This window comes from Sminthopsis crassicaudata, chromosome 2 (genome assembly GCF_048593235.1).
Source record: "Sminthopsis crassicaudata isolate SCR6 chromosome 2, ASM4859323v1, whole genome shotgun sequence".
Classification (NCBI taxonomy): Eukaryota; Metazoa; Chordata; class Mammalia; order Dasyuromorphia; family Dasyuridae; genus Sminthopsis; species Sminthopsis crassicaudata.
The window spans coordinates 563,324,783-563,341,382 of NC_133618.1; the positions used below are offsets into that span (position 1 = coordinate 563,324,783).

The 16,600-nt window shown below is 34.5% G+C and overlaps 1 protein-coding gene and 1 pseudogene across 1 annotated transcript in view; one reads left to right on the forward strand and one right to left on the reverse strand.

The window, feature by feature from the left end:
* Positions 1-5,259, forward strand: part of AGBL1 (AGBL carboxypeptidase 1) — a 1,143,822-nt gene extending 1,138,563 nt beyond the window's left edge. The window contains exon 23 of the mRNA XM_074285224.1: positions 5,005-5,259. Within this exon, the coding sequence (XP_074141325.1) occupies positions 5,005-5,140 (136 nt within the window). The 3' untranslated portion in view covers positions 5,141-5,259. The remainder of the gene's footprint in view (positions 1-5,004) is intronic.
* A 10,873-nt stretch (positions 5,260-16,132) lies between these two features.
* Positions 16,133-16,232, reverse strand: LOC141559155 (U6 spliceosomal RNA; annotated as a pseudogene).
* Positions 16,233-16,600: the final 368 nt, after the last annotated feature.

Below are 16,600 nucleotides of genomic sequence, written 5' to 3' on the forward strand. Positions count from 1 at the left end.
GCTCTAATTTCCCCACATCTCTAGCATTTATCATTTTCCTTTTCTAGAACTCTGTCTTCCCAGAAATCAGCTGGAGTCAGGATCACTAAACATCTTTATTCTTGATCTTTTACGGTCAAGGTCAGGGGATTAAATCTAGCAATCTCCCACACACCTTCCTCCCTCCAACACCATGAGAGACCGAGCGTGAGCATCTCAATTTCCTCCTCCTCCTCCTCCTCTTCCTTACCTCTCTTGGCTATCCATCAGCTTGGCTCGGCTATCCCAGGCTAGGGAGCCAGGTTAAAGAGAGAGACTTGCTGCCTGCAGTGGGCTTATAAAGAACCTGTGAGGTTATACACACAGCCAATCAGCAAGAGAGTCATCACCCATTATGAAGCTATTTCAATATGGCCAGGATCCCACCCAGTGGGCAGTCCTATATCCACAGAGATTACTTCTGGGGCACTCAATCTCCTGTTGCATTGTGGCCACCCATTTAATGGATCCTTAAAATTTAGGGTTTAGGGACAATTTGATAAGAATGAAGTGGTACCTTAGAGTTGTTTTATTTTGCATTTTTCTAATTAACAATGACTTAGAACATTTTTATCTGACCACAGATAGCTTTAATTTCTTCATCTGAAAGATGCCTGTTCATATCCTCTGATCAACTAGGGAATGATTTGTCTTCTTATAAATTTTATTCATTATATTTGAAAAAAAGATGCCTTTATCAGAAAAACTGACTGCAAAAATTGTTCCCCAGCTTTCAGCTTTCTTTATAATCTTGGTTTCATTGCTTTTCTTCATGCAAAATATTCTTAATTTAACATAATTAAAATTACTCATTCAGTGTAGCACTGAATAAATAAATTGATTTAGGTAGAATTGTCATTTTTACTGTATTACCAAAGCCTGCCCACAAGAAATTAGATTTTCCCCCCATTGTTTAGATCTGACTATCTTTGCATGGAAAGTATTTTGTAATTATGTTCATATGTCCAAGTCAACTTACACTCTTTTTAACTGCCCTAATAGAAATATATTTCTCAAGAAATACAATTATCATTTTCCTATGTAGAGATATAAATAGTTTAACTTTGTAAAATAATGTGTTTATTTTCCTTTCCTGCTTACATTTCTCTTAAGTCTTATATTTAAAGACCAAATTCTCTTGATTCTTCTCTTTCTGTTCAGCTCTGGTCTTTTCATCAGGAAAATTAGAAGTTCCCTGTTTCATGGAATATTTATCTTTCCCCCTGAAAGATTGTGCTGTTTTACTTTTTTGATTTTTGATTGTAATCTTTTGCCTTCCAGAATATCACTTTGGTGTCTACTTCAGAATTTGTTTTGATTTTCCCATTGCCATTTTGCCATGGAGAGGACTTTTCTATTTTTTACTCCCTTTTTAACTCATATTATGACTTTTAGAGTTGAGCTGTGTTACTGGGACACAAAGAGCGCTGTTGTAGACTTCTTGTACTGAAGGCCAAGACTTGGTAACTTACTTTTTGTTCTAGGACCTCAGGTGCTGGCAGATTATTTACTGATGTTGGGGTAGTCTGCCTAGTCACCATTGTTGTACCAATGTTCTGGGTCTAGTAGTTTTCCTTCTGTTCTGTGGCTGGAAATTTCACAACTGCCCTGCTGAGCTAGGTTCAAGGGACTTTAATTCCTGATCTGGACTGTAGCTATGAACTTTCCATTGGTTTTTGTAAAGGGCTAGAACTGAGCAATGCATTTGGATAATGAAGTACGTGAGACTAATTGCCAATTGGACAGTTCCCTATTAACTTGTTTTAAGGTTGACTCTCCCCAGCTGTTCTGTGCTGACTTGATTGGTGGGACAAAGAGGGGGAAGTGACTTGTGTGGGAGGAGTAGGAGGAGGAGGAGAAACTTGGGTCGTGGAACTCACGCTCTCTCACACTCATGACCTGGCTTTGGAGGGTGACGGTAAAAGATCAAGAATAAAGACGTTTAGTGATCCTGACTCCAGCTGATTTCTGGGAAGAGAGAGTTCCAGCAGGTTTTCCCAGAGGTTGTTTTTGCTGTTCTGTGTTCGCCTTTTACACAAGTGAAACAGACCATTTCTAAAGTCCTCCTAACTCATCTTAAGTTATATAATTGTTTCACTCCATCTTTTTGCAGAGTCTGTCACTCCAGAATCCATTTGAAAGTTTGATTTAACATATTTCTGAGGAAAACTAAGGAGAGCTCAGAAATTTTCTGGTTTCTGTGCTATCTTGATTCTGCTCCCCCATCCTAAGCTATCCTTTTTAAAATGTAGTCCAAGAACACAAATGTTGCTTTGGATACTATATCACTCTCCTTATTTATATTGTTTTCAGTAAGCTAACTCTTTGGATCTTATTTTCAGGAAAACTGTTATTGAATCTTGCTTTACACATACACACACACACATATATGGCACTATAGCACCAGTGAGATTGATCTTTTTTTAGATACAGGATTTATTATTTACATTTTATACTCATTAAATTTCATATTAGTCATTTTGGCTGGGCCAATAGCAATTTAATTTTGTATTTGGATTTTTCATCCAATATCTTACTATTATTGTGAGCTTTATATTACTTGTAAATCTGTTAATTATCTATCTATGTAGTTGTATAAGTCACTGATATAATTGTCAAAAAAGCATAAGTTTTAACCAAAGATCCAAGAGGTCCTTTACTAGAGACATTTTTTTTTTTATTTTGACATTGAATTAATGACTACTTTAATTCTGAATGATCAATCAATTCTGGAATCATTTAACTTTACCATGATGTAGCCCATATCTCTTCACTTTGTCCAGAAGAATAATAAAAGTGTCTGTATACTTAGTTTTTAAAATGAAATATCATGTTTTATTTTATTCGATTTTTATTGACTGTTTCTCAGTTATATTTTCATCTTTGCACCTGTACTATCAATATACTTAATCAAATTCATTGCTAAAATAAGTTAATTAACTCTAGTACTCTTCCTTTTAACCATTTTAGTTTATCAAAAACATGTGAAAAATAAAATAAAATTAATCTTTCTTGACTGATTTTAGATGAAGCAATGCTGGATCTCCATAAACTCTACTTCCATTTCGAGAGGTTAACTAAACAAATCTCATAATACATTTGAGAATTTTGATAAGAATGCAATCCATAATCACTGGACTGCAGTTAATATACTTCATTCTTTTCTCTTGTATACAAATTAAGATATTTGTCTTTTAATTTGGTAATATCTCTCTCAGCCTCCATAGTTTTTTTTTTTTTTTTTTTTTTTTTTTTTTTGTTTTGTTTTGTTTTGTTTTGTTTTTTTAATGTCACCACGGATAATGCGCTAATCAAATATAACCATTTTTAGCATCCAAGATGATAATTCTTTCAGACCTAATGACTTGAATTCATTTTTTAAAAATTGCTTAGATTTAAAATCATTTTAATTTTGGTAAATGTATGAGGTATCAGGTGTAGGTTCTTTGGGTTAGGAGAGAGAAGTGATAAATATAAAGTTTATCATACTTAGCATAGGTTGCCCCCTTTACCTGGGATTCACTCCTTCATTTCCTCTTCTCAAAATACCATTTATCTTCAGTATTACTAGCCTCTTGGGAATAGTGCATTGAAAAAGATACTGGATAGAGATTATGAAGACCTGAGAACCAATCACACAATCAATACTCAGCACTTATCACAGTGCCTAGCACATAGTAGTTGCTTAATAAATGTCAGTCAATACTACTGGGCTTATATCCTAAAGAGATTTTAAAGAAAGAAAAGAGACCTGTAAGTGTAAGAATATTTGTGGCAGCCCTTTTTGTAGTGGCCAGAAACTGGAAATTGAATAGATGCCCATCAATTAGAGAATGGCTGAATAAATTGTGGTATATGACTGTTATAGAATATTATTGTTCTGTAAGAAATGACCAGCAAGATGATTTCAGAAAGGCCTGGAGAGATTTGCATGAACTGATGCTGAGTTAAATAAGCAGAACTAGGAGATCATTATTCACTTCTACAATAATACTATATGATGGATACCTTCTGATGGCTCTGGTTCTCTTCAAAATGAGATGAACCAAATCAGTTCGAATTGTTCAGTAATGAAGAGAACAAGCTACACCCAGCGAAAGAAATATGGGAAAAGAGTGTGGACCACATCATAGCATTTCCATTCCTTCTGTTATTGTCTGCTTGCATTTAATATATACTTTAACATTTAACATGTATGGGTCTACCTGCCATCTATGGGAGAGGATGGGGAGAAAGGAGGAGAAAAGTTGGAACAGAAGGTTTTGCAAGAGTCAGTACTGAACAATGTCCATGCATATGTCTTGTAAATAAAAAAAAAAGCTGTAATAAAAAAAATCTGAGCTGGAAGAATAAAATAAAAGAAATGTCAGTCAACTGGCATCTTTTGTAAGTCTCTTAAACTCCTTTGGTCTAATACTCACTTATGAAATGAAGGGCTTGAATCATATAATTTCTGAGGTCCCTTATAGCTGCAAAACTATAAAACTGTTATTGTCATTATTAGCTCTATTGTTTTTGTGTCCTCAGTACAATGCTTGAAATACAATAGGTTCTTAAGAAATGCTTATTGGATGTATTAGATTGACAATTGGTGAGTTGGTCTGCTTTGCAAGCCTAATGACAGATGAAACACATAAAGACCTAGGAGTTCAAGTAGACTGCATTCATTTCTTTTGGTACATTAGGGGAATTTAGAACTATAATCCAGATTTCTACATGAATTGTTTGAATTATTAGGAAACATTGCTTTTGGCTAACATCTCTCTCTCTCTCTCTCTCTCTCTCTCTCTCTCTCTCTCTCTCTCTCTCTCTCTCTCTCTTTCTTTCTCTCTCTCTCTCTCTCTCTCTGTGTGTGTGTGTGTGTGTGTGTGTGTGTGTGTGTGTGTGTGTGGGCGTGCCTGCATTTCTTTGTTCCTCTATCTCTGTGTTGTTTTCTTGTCTATTGCTTCACCATCTTCCATTCATTCTTGGTTGAACCTGGGACAGGAGCAGCAGTAGCAGCAGCATTGATGTGGAACTGGATGATGAGCCTCCTTGTATGGAAGAGATCGATTATAGTACAGACTGCTCCTCAGATCAGAAACTGACATCTATGAACTTGATCAACAGATTCAAGAGATGACCTTGGCAGAAGCTAGAGGAGATGGGGAAGAGAAAAATGGGGTAGATAACAGGTCACTTAGTAGCCCTGAATTTTATGTTTCCAAACACTGGACAAACAAATATAGAACTTTCCCTTAATTATAAGAGTCAACTGAAGTTTTATCAAAAGAAAAAATATATAGGACAATGGTCTCCCTGCATGAATAGTAATAAAGTATTTTTAGGGATCACTTTGAACCTACATGTACTTTTAGATCTATCATCCAGACAGACATATATATGCATATATGAATATTCATGTATATGTGTATGTATGATATATAGATGTATATCTATATATCTATATATCATACATATACACATATATTATCAAATTACCCTCTTTTTCAGAACCCAAAGATGTAATTCTTCTTGATCTGGTCAGCTTGATTTAGTGATTTTTTTTTATATTTAAAATCAACTTAATTTTAGCAAGTACACACACATACACACACACACACACACACACACACACACACACACACACACACACTTGCAGATGGCAGCAAGAAAACACTGTGACACCCCAAACTTCCTGAATGGCAAGGTTATATTTCATAGTTGGCCAACTATACCATTTCCTTTGTTGGAAAATAGTTTGTATAATACATACATACATGCATGCATACCCTATATATGTATAAACGCATATGTATCTTTAAGTATGCATATTTATGTTGTCTTTTAAAGTGACAATGAGCCTTGCAGCCATTTAAAGAATTTGTCATTCTGGCTTAGAACTTCATTTTTCAGTTGGCCATGAATCTTTTAAATTCTTCCTTAGCCTATGTCTAAAGTAATAGAAGCATAGGAATATCTAAAAATCAGTTTCCCTCCCCCTGGATTTCTCAATTATAATTCTAAGGAAGGTTGATTGATTGCCCTCTCTCCCCCCTACCAAACTGCTCTATTGTTTTTGTGTTCTCAAAAGTATAAGAATATGTAAGTATAAGAATAGATAAGAGCAATATAGAATAAAATAGAGCAATAAGAACAAAATAAAAGAAACTTCTGTTCTTTTTTTCTGTTGGCTAACTTCTCTTCACAACAAAAAAACATAAGCCACTCAAACACTGAAACAGATCTACTTATGTCATTGGCTAAAGGCTATGAAGATGCTTCAACCCAAAATGTAATTAATTATTCCTCACATTTTACATACTCCTCCTCAAAAAAAAAAAAAAAAAATATATATATATATATATATATGTATATATATATATATATTTAGAAAGTGAATAATTTCATAGAAAGACAGTAAGATTACATCTTCAAAATTATTCTCTAAAGGGGTCCCAGAAATGGTTAATTTAAAAAAAAAGTTGAGGCACATTAAAAGCATAGAAGGAAGAGGCTATGTTTTCCTTCTTTCTATCATTGTTAGTTTTTGACTGAGTCGTATTAATTATAAAGCTATCTGATGTAGTGTTGCTTAATTACTCAGCCAAATAGTGATATAGAAAAAGAATCCACATCAATCGCCAATTAGGAATTCACAGAATGAAAGTTGACATGTAGTTCCACAGCATTTGTCTATGTACTATGATTTGATTGATCAAAAGGATCATTTTGCTGCCAATTATTTCTTTGCCAATAACCATATATAGCTTCCCCAAATTTTCATGTGACTTTTTATGTTAGGAATTGAAAGCCTCACTTAGTAAAGTGAAAAATATTAGAGGATAGAACCAAACTTCCAGAATCCATTTAACATAAGCCCAATTAATTTATCTACTATATTTTAGTCACTTATGGCTCTAAGGGAAAGGTTCAAAGGGAAGTTTTACTAGGGGAAGAAGTTAAAGTGAAATTTGAAGTGTTAGGAATTTACCTAGGAATAAAATTTGGGGATCCGAGTGAATAAAAGGAACTATATAATAGTTCTGGGCAGATGGCATCAAGAAGACTCTGAAGGGAGAGTTGGAGATGCCTAACATCCTTAGTGGCAAGGGCACAATTCACTAGTTAGCTGACTAGACCATTTCCTGTGTGGGAAGACAATTCACTGAGTTCAAAAACAACACAACCAGGTGAATTCCAGATCCTCAGAAACAGCTGTCTAGTAAACTCAGACAGCTATTTTCTGGCCAAACCACTATGGTGAATTGATCTCAAAGGCATGCTTTGTGGATCTCATAGCCAAATGAAGTCATTCAAGAATGCCAGGAAGCCCAATATAATAATGAGACACAGATGTAGTTTTAAAAAAAATTCACAGAAGGTGACCAGTTCTGGACAAATTTCTATTGGTATAAGTGTAAAGTTATTACTTCAGAAGTTTTGTCTCTTGATTGGGTGTTTTAAATTATAGGAAGAACCCTTCCCTCATAATTAGTATTTTTAAAGATGTAAAACCATTGTATGGAGGGCAGGTTATATCTTGGTGTCAATATTGGAGGGGAGGTTACTACCCTGTGATGTGATGATAAATATTTAACAACCCTTTTTCTAGGAGAGAAAAATAAATATTGTTCATAACACACTTAAAATTTAATCGGCTTTTTAAAATTTTTTCTTCACCACATTTCAAAGTTTAGGCAATCAATAAAACAATTCAGCCATGATTTCTGGTATCTTCCAATTGAACTATAAGTACTCCCTCTGAAAATCTAACAATCAGCTCTCACAAAGACTGGTGGACTTGAGTACTAGACTATACATTTACAGTATTTCTTTGAAATCTCAAGATTGTGTTTTGAAATCTTCTTGTTTCCAATTCTAGAATCTGTAGTGAAGAAAAATGTGTTGCGTTCACTCCATAGGTAATTGGAACAAGTGTAACTATAGTTTCTCATACTAACCACTCTCTCTTTAACTCCCAGTGTGATGTGGGATTCATAGGCAAATATAATGGCCTTGTATTTCCGAGTTGTAAAAATGGTGAAAAAAATTAATACAGATATAATAAAAAACTGTGTGCTTTTAAAGAAAGTGATTGCATCGTTTTTCAGTTAAATGTGAGTCCTGGTTCACTTTATTTTTTTCATGTAAAAAATTAATACATCTTTTGTTTTATGCCATGATCACTTTTAAAAATTCCTTACAATTACCATTGTATCTACACTGATGCCACCAAGAACAATATTCTCACCACCCCAAAAATGTTTGCTTTCATGAAGCACAGCTGAATGCTTTTGAATAAAAATGACATCTTTGCTGTTTGTCCATTTCTTTGAAGTCCTGTCATTGAGAATATAGAACTAAGGATTTCCTCTTTTTACCAGATTCTATTGTGCCTTTAATGCAGAAAAGTTTTGGTAGATCTCAAAATAACTAGATTATCAAATTAAAGACTTTAGGATAGATTTCCAGAATCCATCATATCAGATCACATTCTGGGGTGGAGGTAGATTTTGCCAGATATAGTTTCCATTTTCCGTGTTGATAACTGTAAAGCACATAAGTGTCCACTGTAGACAAACTATTCTGTCAAACACTATTCCTTATTATAGTTTTCTTTGATAACATGGAAATATTCTGTTTGGCAAAATAAAATGCTTGAATTCAGCTCAGAAGACAGACTCTCCTAGTCCTGAGAAGTGTGATTCCCTGGTTTTTGAAACATAAATAGCATACACTTTATGCTTTTTCTCTCACCTGACTTCCAGAACTAGTACAAAAACAAATATACAATAACTACAGCTTTTTATTCAGAGCTAATTCATTAGCTATGAAGCATATTATTTTTTTGAAAGTGTTCTATTTTACTTCATAATTTTGCTAGATGTATGTATCACTCATTTCTGTTAAAAGGGTAGCTTAAAAGAATGAGGCAAAATGGAGAAATTTAAAGATAAAAATGGATTGCATTAGAGACTATCATATTATAAAAATATGGTTGTAAGTAACTTAAAATCATCCAAAACACACTTTGATAAAAGATAGTTGAAACTGAAAATGTTGGAAGAATTCCCACCCCTTCGTCTTTCAAACTCTCTGAAAATGACCCAATACTTGTAGTGAAAAAATAATAAACATAATAAGTATAGATAGAAGAAGCTTGATGATATCCCATCTTGTCCTTTTCATATCTCTACCAAGTAGACTCTAACATAGGTAGAAAAAGGCCAGTGAATGGGCCACCAGAGCTGATTTTCTTTTAGAATTAAAAAAAAAAATTAACTTTCTGGGACACCTTGTCCTTCAACCTTAATTAGATCATAAAATAAAATTGATGCATCCATCCTGTTTCTTTTATTTGAGAAAAACATGTTCTGGTATGGAATATGTCTTCATTGGTATCCTGAGTGATTAGAATAATATCTAACACATAGTAAGCACTTAATAAATGTTTGTTTGATTGAATGTTTTAGGCTCACCCTTAAAGATCAACTAGATCAGCCACTCATACATCTAACACAAATTAAACCAATGAATATTTATAAATGCCTACTATGTGCCACTATTGTAAGTGTTGGTGACACTCAAGCCAAAAGTCAAAAGACCATTTCATAGTATAAGAATACCATGGAAAAAAGGCAGCCAATAAGAATAGTAAAATAGCTTGCTTTTAGTGGCAATAAGATAGAAGAAATTGGAGAGACCACTATGTATTACAGAAAGAAACAACAGCTAAATAGATAAGATATGTATTGACATTTGGCTGTAATGTACTGTGTGAGAATGAGAGCAAAGTACCATTAACTTGGAAATGTAGGCTAGCGCTAGATTAGAAGAGTTTTAAATGCTGAATTAAGCACTTTGAATTTTATTTTAGCCTCTAGGACCAAAGGGAAATAGGGCAGACACTTTTTCCAGAGAATTAAAAACAGCAAAACTACACAAAAATTGTTTTCACCCAGACTAGAGATAATAGGTTACACTCTTTGGAGTGAAATATTTCCAGTCACCAGTACTAACAGACTTTTATTTCCACCACAGAATGAATTATTTTAAAAAGCTGAAGATAGAAGTATTTGACCAAAAGGGTAATAATAATTGTATTATTACTACTACTAAGAGCAATTATACAGAACTTTTAGATTTGAAAAGCACTTTATTGTCATTCCATTTGATTCTCCCAAAAAACCTGTGAGGGAGGTGCAATTAAGTTACTCCAATTCCACACATGAGGAAACTGAGGCTGAGTGACTTTTTCAGAGTCATAGCAAGCAAGGGTATATATAATGAAGGATTTCAATTCAAGTTCTCACCTCCAAGTGCTGTGTTATGCCTGGAAAAAAAAATCGATAATGTTATAATTGTCACCATTTTAGCATCATAAAACTAAGATCACCTACAAAATATCATTTTGCTCATTCCTTTGCTTCTGGCCAATGTTTCCCTCCACCATTCCAGAAAAGTAGGCTTTTAAATTATTTTTAAAGCTCTCCAGAGAAACAATCTATCTGTTTGCCTCCATAACCTATTTTAGGACAACTAGATATAACTTAAAAAGACAGGACACACATATAAAGAGAAGACTTACAGCCGAAAATGTCATCCTAAAGTCATACTTTGTCCACCCTTTCCCTTTTCCTCATGGTCTTTCCTTTTCCAGGAGATTTCCTCCTTCTCCTTCTAGCCTGCAGAGGTCAGGAAAGGGCCTCTGTTTGCATGCAGGAATTCAGCCTGCCATTAACATTCACCCAGAGTCCTGGTAATTAAGAAGGCCTAGGCTCTGCACACAGGAACGGAAATGCATTGACTTTAATAAAACAGAGTGTAAAACAACTTTAGATTGACTCCAGCCTTGTTTATTCTTGCACACTTGTAATTCTGGTTTGGTCTTTTCTCAGTCAAAGAGATCATTGTCCCAAGAACTGAAGCATGCTCTTTTTCTGCTGTGGATGCAGCCTGTCAGATGAAGAAAGGAATGTTATCTTACCTCTATTGCCTCTCAGAAAATGATTATTTTATTTTAATAAAAAGACATAGGAAAGAGGAGGAAAATGAAAGAGAGAAAGACAGACAGAGAGAAAGAAAAACAGACTATGCGCAATGAGAAGATAATAATTTTCTTTCTTTTTTTTCAAAAATAAACTATTATACTTTGATCCCAGGCAAATGTTTCAATAAATGAGTTCAAAAAGTAAACTCACGAGCCACTGTACCTTCAGCTGGGCTGGTTATTTATTCCCTTTCCTTTATACTCTTCAAATAGAGTGATAAGAATGAACCTTAGAACAAGATTCAGAAGACCTGGATTCTAGGGCTAGCTCTGATGCAAATGAGTGAATAAGTGAATTCAACCTTCTTGATTTTAGTTTTTTCATCAGTAAAACAGCAAAATTTAGAACTCTATGGGACACTGAAGAGCATCTAGTTAAAAATTTTATGCTGCTATGCTTCATATCTGAGAGGGATAAACCTAGCCTCTGGATGGCCATGAGCTCGCCAAGTAGCAAGGAGGCTACATGAGCCAACTCACACTGGGCTACTGTTTTTGAAAGATGTGAGGGCCAGACCTGCACAATGATCTTTTCACAGCTGAAATCGATGCTGTTGAGGCCCTGCCAATGCCCAGAAGAACAAAACCTCCTGAAATCAGGCACTAAAAATAAATAATAAAGCCAAGTGACAACAACAAACAGGAAGAAAAAACTATTGAGTCAGCAAACTTGGGGGAATTATAATTAGTTTTATCTGCTTTTTAAAAAATTACGATCTTATGTTTATACATTTGGTGAAAAAATATCTCTTTCTCAATAGTGAGTCTGATGCAGAACTAAAAAGTACAGCTGGAGCAGTATAAAGGTGTTAGCACTCTCTCCTGTTCCCCATGACCTACCCTGACCTGTTTAGGCCCCACTGATTCTTGCTTTTTAAATAACAGTCTCATTAGCACTCCACCTCCTGTCAATAAAGTCCTCCTTGGATTGGGTCCAGGCAACCTCATAGACCTCTTTCTTTGTGCCAGCTTCCGCTCTGTCTGTAAAACTTCAGAAACTTAGCCAAGAAGGGCTGTGTGGTGTGGTGGGTAGGGAAAAAAGTATTTGAAGAATGAGAGCATCCGACTGCTTATCTGGAGATTGAACCTTGGTTCTGGCAATAGATGAGCCTTTTCAGGTTCTAACAGTTTCATCTGTATGCAGATGATCACTATGGTCCTGTCCAGCTCTAATCAGTAATAACTGCACTGCCCCATAAATAGTACTTCTTCCAGCAAGGAGAATGTGACTATGGCCTCATAAAATTAGTGTTGTTTTAATACATCACAAACAAATACCACTTTAATGTTGTGGTACCTTCTATAATATCCCCCAGTCAATCAGCTATTGATGTTATTCATAGCATGGTTCATTGAGTACCAATCGTACCTTTTTAATATTATTTCACCTAACATTTCCAAGAAACTATTAAGAGACATTGAATTTGAGTATGTACTTAATGAGTGCATGTGTGTGTGTATGTGTGTGTGTATGTGTGTGTGTGCACATGCACACTGTGGTGGAGGAAAGGTAAGAGATGTAGGAGAAAGAAGTGATCCTTTCTTCTTTTAATTGAAGTGCATGAGTCGCTATGAAAAGGGCACTCAATTTGGAGTAAGAATAGCTTCAATCATAATTTTGCATTCTATCTAATTAGCTGTAGGACCATAGGCAAATCATTTTGTTTTTTAAATTTTATTTTATTTGGGAAAAAAAGAGTAAGAGAAAAAGAAAAACAGAAAATACAAAATAAAACATTGTTTTGTGCCCAGCAGAACATGAGGGGGAATTCAAATATACAACAACAAATTACCAGACCAAAAAAGTTTGTACATATTAGTAGAAGAAATTATATTCGTAAATATATAATACTTTAGTCCCTTGTAATTGTTCTTGGTTTCCTGCTGCACACTTTATTTGCTTTATTTCCCCCCTTTCATCCCTTCCAAGCAAGCTATAGTTAAAAAAAAAAGATATATTTATGCATATACGTATAGATATATACATACATACACACACTTACATCCATACATATACATGTCTTTCCTATCCCTGTGTCATTAATTAAATTCTGCTCCATAACTTACCTCACTATTATTTAACTTCCTCCCATTCAAGGATTTCCCCCTTATCTTCTTCCCTCACCTTTTGCTTCCCCCTTTGCCCATCCCTCCCCCCTTAGATTTTGTAGGATGCTGTACCCTTCATTCTATATATGTATTTTTATTTATTAAACCCATTCCCAATGTGAGCAGGTTTTCAGAACAATGAGCCTTCCTTCCCTTTCTAATACCTCTGTGTTATTCTTAGTATTTCATTTGTAATGTGATTTACTGTTTTTTACCTTGTACCAACAATCTATTGTTGATATGAATTAAATATAAAGTATACATATATAAAGATAATTTGTCCATGTTTAAACAGTTTGTACTTGTTAAAAAAAAAAAAAAAAAACCTGATCTTTCATATTGGCTCTTATATATTAAATTTTCTGTTAAATTCAGATCTGGTTGATAGAAAGTCATAAATATCTGCAAATTTGTTGAATATCCACTTTTTCTTATTCAAATTTACAGATAATTTTGTTGGATATGATGTTTTTGACCACAGGCTTAGCTTGAATGTTGGTAGACATGATTCCAGGACCTGTGGTCTTTTATTGTAGCTGCTGATAAGTCTTGCACAATTCTAATTGTAACTCCAACATATTTGGAGTTGTTTATTTCTTATTTCTTGCAAAATTTTCTCTTTGTTCTGGGGGTTTCAAAATTTGGCAATAACATTCCTATGTGTTTTCCACAAAGGATAATGTTGAGGTGCTGCTTAAAGGATTTTTTCTATTTCTACTTTCCCTTCATAATCTATCACTCCAAAACAATTTTGTTGGATTATTTCCTGCATTATTGTGTCAAGGTTATTTTTTTGGTCACAACTTTCTGGCAATTCAATCATTACTACAATTTCTCTTCTTGATCTGTTCTCTAGATCTGTCATTTTTTTCTAAGATGTTTCACATTCTGTTCTATTTTCTCATTCTTTATAATCTGTTTTATTTCTTGATCGTTCATAGCTTTACAGGCTTCCCCTTCCCCAATTCTAATTTTCAAAGCAGTATTTCATCTTTGAAATTCTGTATCTCCTTTTACAATTCATTAATTTTTTTTCATAATCTTGTTTTATTTTTATTTGGTTTTATTTATAAGATAAATAAATTTATTTTATTTGTATAAAATTTATCTTATTTTCTTTTTACTTGTTCTTTAATGTCTCTCAGAAGATTTTTAAAATCTTTTTTGAGTTCCTCTATAAATTGTCTCTGGTCAGAGAGCCATTTTACATTACTCTTTGAGGGTAGAAGCTTTTTTTTTTTTTTTTTTTTTTTTTTTTTTCCAAACTAATGTGTTCTTCTCTAAAGATGAATGCTGCTCTTTCCTGCTTCCATAACACATTTCAATGTTGGGGTACTTTATTTTTGCAGTTTCATTTTTAAAAAATAGGTGGTATTAGTGTAGCACTTTTAATCTGAGGTGGGGAGATAGTGCCTCAAGCTTCGCTTCAGCTCTCTACTTTGACCAGAAATTTCAAAGCAAGAGTTCCCCGCTCCTGTATGTATCCACAACCAGCAGTGTCCCTGCTTTGCTGCCTCTACACTCAGGGTGCTGGTTCCTTCTCACCCAGAGCCTTGTCTCAGCAGCACAGGTGGGCTTGGTCCCAATCAACCTACGTTCACTTAGTTTTTTTTCCAGAGTCAAACACAATTTCACAGTATAGGAGAGGAAAGTCTCTGTGCCTCCTGCTGATTCCAATCACACACAGTTAGGCCACAGCATTTATACTTGAGGTTTCTTAGGAGCTAATGGAGATGTGTTTTCAATTCAGATAGGTTAATCCTCAACCAGGGATCTTTCTTCACATCTTCTGGGTTTGTATCAGGAGGAGCCCCATTCTGCCCCAAGCCTTCTTGATTTTCTACCAGTCTTTTTTCACCCTGAGATACATTTTTTTTTCTATTTTTGGGGAAAATTGGAAGAACTTGAAACTTACTCTGCCATCTTCCCAGAATCCTCCCATAGGCAAACCATTTTAAACTCCCTGAACCTCAGTTTCTTCATTTGTATAAAGAGGTTAACAATGCTTTTTTTTTAAACTATAAGAGAAGTGTCATAACTTGTTAAACAGAATTTACATGTGAGATTGCTATCATTATTTGTTTTTCATTATCTATAAAATATTTCAACCATTTACCCATTTATTCCTAGTCTCATCCCAAAATGCTCATTTATCTATTTTTTTTCTTACTTAGTTTATTTTACTTTTCCATATCTTCAGTCATTCAAATTTGTATACATTTTAAGTAAGACAATTCAACTAAAATGTCCTTTTCTTGGTTTCGCACATATCACTTCTTCCATTGTTGTGCCTTTGGCTTGATTATTCCCAGTACTGAAATAGATATGGCTCATCTCAGGTTATGGATCAAAGGGTATGCACAGTTTGATAGTTCTTTGGGCATAGATCCAAGTTGCTCTCCAGAATTGTTTAATCCATCCACAACTTCACCAACAATGTGCTAGTATCCCAGTTTTCTCACATCCCCTCCAACATTCATTATTATATTTTACTTTCATCTTAGTCAACATGAGAAGAGTACAGTGGTAACTCAGGGTGGTGCTCTTAATTTGCATTTCTCTGATCCATAGTGATTTAGAGGACATTTTTATATGACTGGAAATGGTTTTAATTTCTTCATCTGGAAATTGTCTTTTCATATCCCTTGACCATTTATCAATTGAAGAATGGCTTGAATTCTTAAATTTGAATCAATTCTCTATATATTTTAGAAATGAGGCCTTTATCATATCCTTTGGATGTAAAACTGTTTTCCCAGTTTATTGCTTCCCTTCTAATCCTGTCTGCATTAGTTTTGTTTGTACAAAACTTTTTTAACTTAATATAATCAAAATTATCTATTTTGTCAATAATTATCTCCAGGTTTTTTTGGTCACAAATTGATTCCCCCTCCACAGATCTGAGAGGAAAACTATCCTATGTTCTTCTAAGTTGCTTATAATATCACTTTTTAAAACTTTTTTTTTTTTTTTTTTAATATGGAATGCTTCACAAATTTGAGTGTCATCTTTGTGCAGGGGCCATGTTAATCTTCTCTGTTCCAATTTTAGTATATGCAGTGCTTAAGCAAGCACATAATATCACTTTTTATGTCTAAATTATGAAGCCATTTCAACCTTATCTTATTATACATTGTTAGGGGTGGGTCAATGCCTAGTTTCTGCCATACTGGTTTCTAATTTTCCCAAGTTTTATGTCAAAAAGTGAATTTTTAATCCCAAAAGCTGGGATCTTTACGTTTGTCAAACTCTAGATGTGAAGTCACGTTTATCTCCCTGGAGGCATCAGAATCAGGCAGAGTCAGGATAAGCAAAAGCCCTTGGTCTTTGGGGGGAGAAGTGAAGGGAATTGACAAAACTGCCACAAACTCTCCAACAACCTCCCTTCTTGTCCTCCTCCAAAGTGACTCTGACTTGTCTTACTCCACCTCCTAATCCCTC